At 38.8% G+C, this 11680-nt stretch overlaps 1 protein-coding gene across 2 annotated transcripts; it reads right to left on the minus strand.

Moving 5' to 3' along the window:
• Positions 1-1014: 1014 nt before the first annotated feature.
• LOC131684665 (cytochrome b5-related protein-like) lies at positions 1015-11420 on the minus strand. Of its 2 annotated transcripts, none has more exons than XM_058967729.1 (6): positions 11269-11420; positions 2716-3014; positions 2256-2647; positions 2009-2203; positions 1727-1948; positions 1015-1670 (listed from the first exon to the last, which is right to left on the minus strand). In XM_058967729.1, the coding sequence occupies exons 2-6, from the start codon at positions 2986-2988 to the stop codon at positions 1379-1381; spliced, it is 1374 nt and encodes a 457-aa protein (XP_058823712.1). In that variant the 5' UTR covers positions 2989-3014; positions 11269-11420; the 3' UTR covers positions 1015-1378. The 2 variants fall into 2 exon arrangements, with proteins under 2 accessions (XP_058823712.1, XP_058823711.1); XM_058967728.1 differs by having other exon boundaries at positions 11167-11420.
• Between the last annotated feature and the right edge of the window lie 260 nt (positions 11421-11680).

Here is an 11680-nt window from a genome sequence, read left to right on the forward strand (position 1 = left end):
AGGAAAGAAATAAATAATATGTAGTTGGATTAAAATGTCTGCTGAACACATAAAAAAACCTTCATCAGAAGTAATTCGATAAGGTAGTGCCGAGGAGGAATTATGTTCCGTGCAAGAGTAGTTGTTTTATCGGGTCGGGTGATAGCCCAAACCCGTTCCCTGAATTGTTGGTTTTTGTACATTTTTTCCTGCTCAGGGTGTATTTGGACATTTTTTCTGCCTTAACACAGACATTATTCCAATTTGTCGAGCTGAGTGGATTGGTATATGAGATTCGGTCCTCCGGACTTTCGAAAGAGTCTTAAAATTTGAGCGTATCCTATTCATTTCCTGCGTAAGAAATACAAAAGTATGTTTCCATGTGTAATCCAGTAGATTAAAGAAAATTAATATGTAAAGCAAAAAAATTGGCACCTTTAGGCTAACACAAACGTGCCTTATCAAATAAACGAAATAAATAAAAAAGGCTCGGTGATGGTCAGCCGAAGCAAATCTGATAGAAAATAAATTTTAGTCTTATTTTGTTATTTTCGTTAAATACAATTGCTTGTAATCCAAATTCTGTTGAAGTGGGAGTTCCTTGAAGCAGATACTCCCGTATTTCGACGGGTCTTCATATTGCAGTCCCGGTTCGGTGATCACGCCGTCAATCTAAACTGTTCGGTCGGGTATGTAGACGCGCTAGCTTTTTGTGAAACTATCGCAACAAGTCAAACTCTTTGCTTGGTGAAGTCATAAGCGATATCTCGTACCTTATTTGCTCGTGTGTTATTTATGTGACCGTTGATTACTGCACAGTCAGGTCCCGAGGAATTTCTAATAAATTCGCCACTTTTCCCAGTTCCGGAAATACACAAGCCAAGACCCAGCTGAGTGGAGATATTTTTTTCAATTCGGCTTGTATTAAGATCAACATATATTTTTTTTGGAACATCAATAACACGCAAGTAAAGGCGTTTATCGCTCCTTTATTTATGAAGTGGACAGGAAAAAAACTAATACTTCTAATCTACATTCTTTTTAACACAAAATGTATTTCTCAAAACTCTTGGGTCATGAAAATTCGGCTAAATGACTAATTTTTGCTTGCCGAGACTGAGAGAGCCTGAAAGAGAAACTTCAATAAAATTGTTCGGAATTGCTAACAGTTTAAAACAGGATTTTATAAAATATAAATTATTGACACTGCACTAAACATATTTGGCAGAGCTTACACATTTTAACGACATAAAGTATTGGATAATATTAAGAAATTAAAAACAAATTCTACGCGTAAGTCCTAACAATATAATGCCACAGCCTATTTTACTTCAATATCGTACCGCTCCGAACAGACATATCAGGGTTTCATCCGGATTACGGGAAGACATCCTCCTCTTCAGAGGAACTTCTTCGACGGTACGTAGGTAATCGGATCGATTCGAGCCAACTGTTGATACTGACCAATGATCATCCGCCACCACGGGCACTCTCGATACTCTAACTGGAATTCTGCGCAAGTCTCGAAAAATACCGGATACAACTGGGATAATAATCCGTGATCCATTGTCGGAAACAGATGATGCAAACAATGGTGCCCGAAGCTGGTTAGCACCTGAAACTGCGAACCTTTAATGTCAGACCGATCGATGACCGTCGCAATTTGGTAGATTCCAAAATCAATGTCCGTGCTACAAAACCATTATTGGTAAATATCGATTACATATTTAAAAATTAAAAAACCTACGGGATCAAATCGCCCGAGTGGACTATCTCCGGATGATGATGAGCCGCATTTAGACCAATGAATCCAAAGACGAAGCTTGCCACCAGAACGATAAACATCCACATGGTCAGTACTGTTTTCAAATTGCTCGACCCCGTGACGTACATGAAAGTGGGCAATATCAAAGTTATCAAGTCATCCAGATGGAACATATTTTTCCTGGTGTAAAATGTTTCGATCACGCTACAAAATTTATTGCAAGTTAATCGATGTCATGAATTTTAAAATATTTCAAAACCCTACCGTTTCACGAGTTCATTGAAAAACATAACAGTATATACGAACGGTACATAAATCCAAGATCCGAATCGTTGGACGAGATTTTTTCTCGGAGAACGTGGAAGCCAGCACAGGAATGGTTCGAAGAAAGAAATTTCCAGATCCAGCATGGAATTCGGGAACAAATGATGTGAAATCACGTGAGATATTCGCCATTCCCTGTAGTGCAGAATGTGTTATTTTTTTTAATCGAAGCAGACATGTACTGTACCTGTAACTGAAAAAGGACACATTAAAAATCAGCATCCTCCAATTGTCCTTTCGATGGAAGAAATTGTGTGCGCAAATTAATGTCCACGCAAGGAACAGCCCACAGACTGCCGCCAGCAAAAAGCTATTCAATTTAACTGCCGCAAATGCCAACGTAAAGGATGCGACCAGCAAGGAATCCTGAATCAATTCCGAGATCTTCGCCGGTCGATGGTCAAGCTCAGTCAGTTTTTCACTGACCCGTCGTTTCAGAGTTTTATAAAATCCTTGCTCATGGAACGTCAGTCGAACATTTCGTGGGCTCTGAGCAGCACGAACTTTGAACGTGGGAAGCAACAGTTCAGCCTTGTTTCGAATGTGCTGAGTTTCGAATGCTTCCGTTATGTCGGTACCCTGAAATTATAAAATTAAAATTGCAAAAGAGTTCTGTTTAAATTAGTTCAATGGTTAACGGAACCAACCTTTGTCAGTCTAATCCAATCGGCACCGCCGGGATGGCGCTCAACGAATTCTGTCAAATCGTATAACGAATCGTGGATTCGCCACAAACCTTCGGCGCCATCATCTCGGCGTTTTCCTGCCAGCCAGAGGTACACCGTTTTGAGGGAACTGTTTCGAAACGTGGGGTATTTTGTGGTAATCGTTGTAATCGTATCCGGTTTAGATGTTTCATTCGGAGTCGGTTTGGTCACCGTGGTGATGACGGTTGTGCTGCTTGATGCCCAGTTCACCATCGTTTTGCAGATGCGTTGAAAATAATCTATTTAGGTAAGTAAAAAAAACATTAATGGCATAAATTTTGTGCATTTTTTTTTCTCAAAAAGTTTCAGAAATCGCCATAAATTAATTTGTATGAGAATAGGTATGCCTGAAAATTATCAACTCGGTACCGTAAACCGGGGTGACTAATGATCGGGGTCACGTTGATCACTCAAAACTTTTTTCGTATATTGCTTATTTAGGCAGAGTAGCCTACCGAATCATTTACTTGTAAAATGCTGATTTTATATACCTTTTAAGTAAGTTGTTCGATTTTTGGGTATAAAAACTACAAAACCCATAATTTTACTTGTTTTTTTTTCACGAGGGTTCGTCGTGGGTCTTACCCTTGCTGTGTTAAGCGAATCTCTGACACAGTGGACGTATGTTTTTTCGCAAATCGTGGTATTCAAATGATGGCCATGACCCTAATACCAATTTTGGGGTTCGCTATAAGCGATTATAAGCCAATGTGTTTGGTATCTTCTAGTTGCTGTACAACAAGCGCTGATGATGAAATGTGTAGTGCTGTAATCGAGTATGGTTAGAGTAGCACAAATTAATCTTCAGCATAAACGTACATCAACTATGAATTTATTACGCCTAGTGCAGGAAGGAAAAGCTTCCATAGCTTTGGTTCTAGCACCGTATTTCCATAAACGAAACTTCTATGTTGGAAAGCTACTTAACCCCGTTTTCGTAGCTTTTAACAAAAATGGCATTACAAATCCACGTGAAATGCCTCTTTCATGCATGTGATTTCGAAAATGTCAAAGAATTTGTTGCATTTTTTCAAGCACAACTGCAGTATTCTAGTCAGGGCATCGACTGGACATTGCAAACTCAATTATCACATGACTACTATTCAGCGCGCTGAGTATTATTCATGTGATCTTTGTAAATCCGATTACGGAACAGCATATCATTTGATATGCAACTGCCCTGTAGTAATGCAATTACGTATCCGGTTTTTTGGTTCTCCATACAAAATTGACCTGCATGAAGGGCCGTTATTGATCATACTATAATCTTAGTCTCTTTAGGTTGCACGTTGTGTATGATGTACTACTCCCAAGGTTAAAAACGTCGATTATATCCTGCATAGAGGAAAAGGTTACGTATTACAATTACAAATAAGCGTAAATGACCATTCATAAATTACGTAACGCAAAGATTGTCCAAATTTGACTCCCCCAACCCATGTAACAAATGGTCACAAATTTCTCTATCCCCTCTCCCCTATTACGTAACGTTGTAGTCTACTCCCCCTTCCCCATATGTCACAATTTTTCGGAGCCCCTCCCCACACCCCTAAAAGCGTTACATATTTTATGAATGATCCCTTAATGCAATGTAAGCGTGATTTCGATAGAAATGACAAAAGTCAGTGCAGCAAACAATCGATATTATAAACCAAAGCACAATATTTGACAATTAGGACAACACTTCCAGGCAGCCCTTCAGTACCATTAGTCTAATTTCCAAGTGAAACACCTATCGGAGCCATTCAAGATGAAGCGATCCTAGAATCATAACAAAGGTTCGGTTATGTTACAGCATCTGTATGCGGCTAGAAAATAATACATATACTGATAGAGGATGGCACGCACACAAGTATATTGTTTAGCAATGTGCTAACATGGTTAAATACAGTGATACAATTTTTAAGCATTCTGAAATAAGGCATTAAAGTTACAAAATATTTTGTCTTGCGCGCTAATGCAATGTTTTGATTTTGACGATGAAATAAAATGAATCAGACACGATGGCATCCATTTTAGTTGCCAGCGTCACGATTTCCTTAAACCCAATCATGAGTAAATTCCAAATTGGTTCAGCAGCAGCCCTAAGTTTAACCTATGTCATTGTTCTGTATGATTGCTATGCTTGATTTGACGTAGATATATATTGATAGTTATATTTAGATTTCAAATGTTTACGATTGTCATAGGTATTATGATTAGGTAAATGTGAAAACGCCAATAACCGAGGAATGGTTGTTTAATGATATTTTAACTTTATACGTCAAAGCATTTTACGGAATGCATATAAAAACTAAAATAAATAAACATCTCGTATGTGTGTTGACAATATTACCCACGAACGGAATGAAAGGCCAGGAAAAATACCAATCAACGTTCTCCAATCTTTGGCTCCTGTTTGGTGGTTTGTTTGTTAGGCTCTCACTTGACAAGTACATATGAGTATGACAAGTCAATTCACTTCACTCAAGGACCTACAACAAGACAAGATAATAAGCGGTTTTTGTTTGACGTCAGAATATTTCAGCTCCTGATGATTAGTTGATTTCAACAACTTGCACCATGAAAAATTAAACGTACCCCCTAAGGACGCTTGGTTTCAAAATCATCTAATGAACGACGATCGTTGGACCAACGTTGGACGAGGTCCAAATAACCGTTCAACGTACGTCCAACGTTGGACCCGTGTTGAACGATTTCGCAACAAGCCCAGCAAAAATTCCGGAAGGCATCGCAGTATGCTTCCCAGACTTTGCCACCTTACTGCTTGCTACACTCTACTTCCCCTGTTAGCTGTGACAGAGAGCAATCCTTAGTCGGCTGATCGTCCACAGCGAGAATGGTCGTTGCTTTTGGATTTTTCGTCGTTAGCCGGGAAGTTGAAATCTCATACTTTTATAAATCGACAAAACGGTTTACAAACGCGAAAAAATTACAGTTTAATGAGAAATGCTCAGAACTGTAGTGTGCATTTTGTTTTGCTAAAACAAAGCACTAAGTGTTTATACTTGTCTCATTTAAACTCAGCAAGGATGGTGAGGTTTCGACGTGTACTCGAGATTATATGAAAGCCTATCCAAGGTCGGTAAAAATCTCCGAGTGAAAGCCTCACCGTAGGTGGCAACCCTAGTAATGAGTATTTTCACCCTGTTCATATTAGGTTTGTTCCAGTACACGGAAGTCACTTTCTGTTGCTCCGGAGCAAAAAATTGTTGCTCCTTTTCACTCCGATTTGCTACCAGAAGGTGAAAAAGAAAAGAAGATAATACAGGAACGATTTTCTCCCTGTTTGCTCCGGATTACTTCCAGTTTCTCCTGGTACTGGAACAAGCCTATTATCTCCCTACCCATTTGAAGCTGTTGGATAGCAATGAGGTATATATAGGTGTGGCAGAACACACGGTTTGCTAGTGTTGGCAACCAAAAATATGTAAACAATCCAGAAGCACAACGGGTCGACTTCATAGCGATCACACGATTCAATGGGCGAGGAACGACGCTATGACGAAAGCAAGTCGATTTATACTTTGATCACTCACACCACTCATGTAAGATTCATCTTACGAATACCAAAGTGCCATCTTTGCCAGACCTGTATCTACGACATTGGTTGGATAGAGCATAGACCTGTGCGCCGCCGCGCCACGCCGCCGCCGCCGGTAAATTTTAACAAACGCCGACGCCGAAAGGTAGACCGGCGGCGCGCCGCCAACGCCTTTTTCTCACGCCGACAATTCGCGAACTCGAAAATTGTTGACTCATAATTTTATCCACAAATCTAGGAACATTGTCTATGGTCCGAATATACGACATTAACTGATTCATGATATATCACATATCGATTTTTATAGGTTGTGCATTAGTTCACAAAATTAACAGTCTTGATATTTTGTCGAAAATCATTACACGACACTCGGAATATAATTCATGGATCTATTCTTGCTTCGTCAACTGGTTATAGTTGCAAGCATATAACTTACAATTCACCATTCGTGCGCGTGGAATGGTCCACAAATTCAAAAAAATACTTCCACTTTCACGATATAGTTAATGAAATTTACGATTATGTGCCTGATATTAATCTTTGCACGTAATCAATTTCACTGGAACGTAGTTTATTATTCATCGATTTTTTAACCGATTCATGACAGTCGAGCTGTGTACTAGACACGATTCACCAGTCGAGCTCGTGAACTGTTCATGATATAGTTCATGAAGTAATTTATTTTTACACATAATCTTAATACACGCAAACAATTACAAGGAACGCAGACTGTTATTAATGGATTCTTTGCTCTGCTCTTTGGTTTTGAAATTTCTATGTGAGCTATTGCGTACAACTGCTAGCAACCAGTCTCATAGGCGCGAGCATTAGATACAAGGAGGAAACTACTAGGACCTTTAACCCTGTTATTCTTTTGTTAAGATTCAGTGTAATGTTCGGTATTAAATGAAACTGCGCTGAGCACCAAAAATACATTACCTAGCCACAATTCATGTCCGTGAAATAATTAAGAAAACTATAAGACACGTGACTCTGTGTAAAAAATCCGACGGTAAGCTCAAGACTAATATATCACGATAACACGACGAGAATTTACGAAAATCGTTCAATTCTTGACTTTTTTAGTCAATAAAGTTAATACAAATCAATGTATCCTCAAGTTATGAACTAGAATCATAAAAATATTAAACATATTCAAACACAACCACCAACTAAACATTTGAGTATAATGCCAGCTTTTTTACGTGAACTAGTTTTGTGAAAACACAAAAATTATTTTCAATACGAGGTTTATTTATCATTGATTGACTAGTGACCTATTTTAAAAAAAATTCTCGAAGAATAGTTGGGCAGAGTGATCTTGACTTTTCGCAATGCTGGTGTACTGATGTGGCGATGCAGACGGTAAGATTTCTGGTCTCATATTGCGAATTTTACCCCCAAATACTCACAGCAAAATAATTTTGTCACACGAAAATATGCTCTCACCGCATCTACCATAGTTTGGTTGTTCGGGTGGCTAACAAAAACAACATTCAACTCCCTCTCTAGGATTATGCATAAGATGTTCGGTTTGTTTATTTGCTGTCCCCCATGCAGTTTAACGTGAGAGTAATTATATTGCTGCTTTAAAAATATGCACGAAAGTCTATCTGCAGATGATACGGGCAATAAATTATTCATCGTGTGATCTAGCCCCACCCAGGAAAGATTTTCAGTGTCAGTTGCATCAGCCCGCTATCACAGACAAATAAGACGTAACACGAGATGAATTTTCATCATTCGTGAAAAAACGGTCGATTTAAATTACAAAAAATGCGCCATATCAGCGAGCGTGGTGTTAGTGAAGAGAATTTGGCACAGAGCTAAATGCGTTACTTAGTTTCCGCACCCACCCGAAAACGTTACCGTCTTTTTAATCTCATGCAAACCAAAGCAAACAAAATGGGCCGGAAATGTGAAATTCATTCTTGTCGAAGTGCCCAAGGCGGAAGTTGTTCACAATCATTTCTTAAGTTACAACCACGATGGCGATCGGCCAGTAAGCACATAATAGGATGTTAGTAATTTAATTGATTCGGTGCGTCGAATCTAACTAGATGTATGCAATGGATTAGAATTTGTTGGTCCCCGGAACTGCTGGAGAAATGAGAGGGGTGCAGGTGCTACGAAAACAAGAGATACGCTCAGACCATTTTCAATCAGGCTTATTTAGTGATCAGTTTCATCTCCACAGGAGCTAAAACATCAAGTCATGGAATTATTATGAATGATAGTAACTGTATATTTAGGTTTCGTTAGGGTGTAGATCTGTATGATTCCAATACATCGAGCATACTTTGCGCTCAAGATAGAAGCAAATCTTACGTTGAAAGAAAATGTAGTGCCACGGAATCGCCGGATTTTGTGCTTACAAGAAGTAAAAGTACACGTCAGCCTGGAAAATAAATAATGTGTCTACCTTACACGATCATTAAAAATGACATTTTTGCGCAGTAATGCTGGATTCTAAAAGAGCGACGGTGAAGAAGACTAAATAGAAACAAAAAACATTGAAACGACAACAAGAATTAATTTCCTCAAACAAAACAAAAACTGTTTTACCGTTGCTTAATTTCCCAAATATAGAACACTAAATAATTTTTAAAGTGTCATTGAAATACAGTCGTTACTTCTTCAATTCTTCAAATTTGTCCATCGCAATCATTATTTCATACGAAGTCGTAGTATGCGACATCGACAATTATCCAATTTCGTTCTTCAAATTTTACAACTGTAAAAATAGTTCCACCTTTCATTTATTATCTTGCATTTGGCAAGCAGGGTGTGCACTTTTGGAGCTTCAGTTGAAAAAAACAGATGTCGGTAGTACATCGTATGCTATTATTTTTTTTTAGAATTTTCTTCAAGCTGTAACGTCTGTTTGTATGTGCTGCAAATTCTGTTACAAGATAAACTGAAAATTTGGGAAAGGAATTGTACTGCCAAGAATTTTTTTTAGTTACATAGGCGTCAATATTCGTCACGCCGGCGCGCCGCCGCCGATAGGGTCCAACAGCGTGACGCCGCCAACGCCGCCGCAGCCGGCCAAATATGTCGCTTACGCCGCCGCCGATTAAAAATGCATCGGCGCACACCTCTATTCGTAGTACCTTATTAGGACTAGTAACAAGTTGGGGTTCATGACACTCTTGATCCTTAATGTTTGCACTTTTACTAAAAGACTGTAAGCAAAGCAAAGCCTTTGTACTACATTCCGTAGCGAAACTTAACCTTCTGGTTTGACAGACTTTGCAGACAATTCTCAAATCTACAGGGCAATTGCGGTATTAGTGCTGATCACCAAGAATCCTCCTTGTAGGGTTGCTCGAACACACGATGAGGGGCTTATGAAACCAAAACCTTCTCCTCTGAACCATCAGACCCGAGTAAAATCTGGAACTGTTCCCTTATTACTATGCTGGGCAAAAAGTTTCCTGTGTTCTAGAAAACATGAAATTTGCGCTAGTTGTAATATTTAAGTGAAAATATTTGTATGCAGCTTGAAAACCTTTTTATTCTCAGTAAATTCAATTCACAATTTTCGTTTCGTCCAACACGCAGGAATATGAAGTGAGAAGTGTTCCAATCTTATAAAATCTACTTGTTGGGAGTCAGGCAACTCTTCTTGTCAAATTGGCTTTTGGACCATAAAATTAGGTCGATTTTGAAAAAATACTCTAGACCCTATAAGTTGGTGATGCATATTTGTAAAAACAACTATTTTTAATCCAAAAAATTTGGTTTATGAGTGGTAAAAATTGCAAAGAAAAAAAATAAAATGAATAAATGAACGTCTGTAAACTGGTCTTATTTTTCAACTTATCCTCAGAATCCAGGGGTTATTAAATCAGATAATAACCAGTAACCCACCTAAATTTCTTTCCGAATCGCTGATCCAGCTCGATTTGTCTCTATATTTGCACCAATCTCGTTGGAAATACATCAAACAACACGAAGACTGACGTTTTTAACGGCCTTAGTAGTATATTTTCAAAACATTTTTAATTGCGAAATGAATGTAAATATATTCTAAACTAAGTGAAAGAACTGTGTTTCTATTAATATAACATTCATTAATAGCCCCAAACTCTAGGCCTTATAATGGGTTAAATCCAGTAGCATATTCAAGCCGCAAAAGATTGGAGAATTTCCAAAAAACGTGAAATTCAAGTTCATAACATTCAGTCGGAGCGATTTCAAATGCCACCAGTTTTTCTCAATGCGGGTAATTCGACGATCACTGGAGCCTACATAAATATTTTGAAGAAACAAGTACTTCCACAGATTAAAGCATAATCGTGCGCCGTCATGTCATATCTCTAAAATGACTGAAGAAGAGCATGAAATTTGGCCGATAAACTTGAAAACCTTGCGATTGTTATATATGGACGGATATTCAAGAAAGTTCCTGAGCCTCTCATACAGTCATACTAGCATCTATTACCAAGTCTTTATCCATGAAGTTTATCTAAAACCACAGGTTACGAAGTTATGCTTCCCATGTCACCACCACTTGCACCTATCAATAGCCGCGGTATAAATGCGTTGAATATGCTGCAAACCAGACATACTGAACATCATAATTCAGTATATTATACTAATAAAAAAACTTCCCCGTGAAACACACCGTAATGGAACGACACGGAAAGATATTAATTTCAAATTGACCAAAAATGACTTTTAGTTTATTTTTATCCCTGTCCCGCACTAAAAACAAAAACAAACATATCATTCACTGTTTTGATTTAAACTTGGCCAACAAAAAAACTAATCACAGTTTAATACTATATTATTAGCTTATATCCGGCAAAAAAAATTAGCAAACACATCTAATGTATAATTACCCAAACACCGAAAACCATACGTGCCAGTGCTCAGTGCGACAAATAATTATCGCCGAGTAGTCGAAACAATTTCACGCAATCGGTTCAACAATCGAATCCAACCTTTTATTTTGTCACTTCTCCCTCACGCACTCGGCCGCCGGCGGCATATGAAGGCAAGCGAAACTAACGAACTTCTGTTTGCCCAATACCGACACCGTTTCAAGCGAACCGTTTTCCAAGCGGACAACAAATTCCACCGCAGATGCAACCCGTTCGCCCGATCAGCATAAACTGATCGACAAATTTCCTATCGCACAGCTCATCGCTCTTGTTTGGCGCGAGTCCGAACGAGACAAGGCGGATAAAAACGGTAGGCACGTCACGGTTTGCTATTGCGAATCGCGCTGCCTGGAGTGGTCAGGGTGTCACGCCGAGACGCACGCACGGTATGCTAGTCTTTCCTATACCGTGCGGTTTTGAAATGCGATCACCTAAGGAAATGCCTAGCGTAAATTGCATATTTCTTGTAGAT

This window comes from Topomyia yanbarensis, chromosome 2 (assembly GCF_030247195.1).
Source record: "Topomyia yanbarensis strain Yona2022 chromosome 2, ASM3024719v1, whole genome shotgun sequence".
Taxonomy (NCBI): Eukaryota; Metazoa; Arthropoda; class Insecta; order Diptera; family Culicidae; genus Topomyia; species Topomyia yanbarensis.

What these genes read in the sequence shown, in the direction of transcription:
- LOC131684665 (XM_058967729.1), bottom strand. Translation starts at nt 2,988, where the DNA reads ATGGTGAACTGGGCATCAAGCAGCACAACCGTCATCACCACGGTGACC. An exon ending in ATTGGATTAGACTGACAAAG is followed by an intron (nt 2,648 to 2,715) that starts GTTGGTTCCGTT and finishes TTATAATTTCAG; the next exon opens with GGTACCGACATAACGGAAGC. An exon ending in CACTCGGGCGATTTGATCCC is followed by an intron (nt 1,671 to 1,726) that starts GTAGGTTTTTTA and finishes ATGGTTTTGTAG; the next exon opens with CACGGACATTGATTTTGGAA.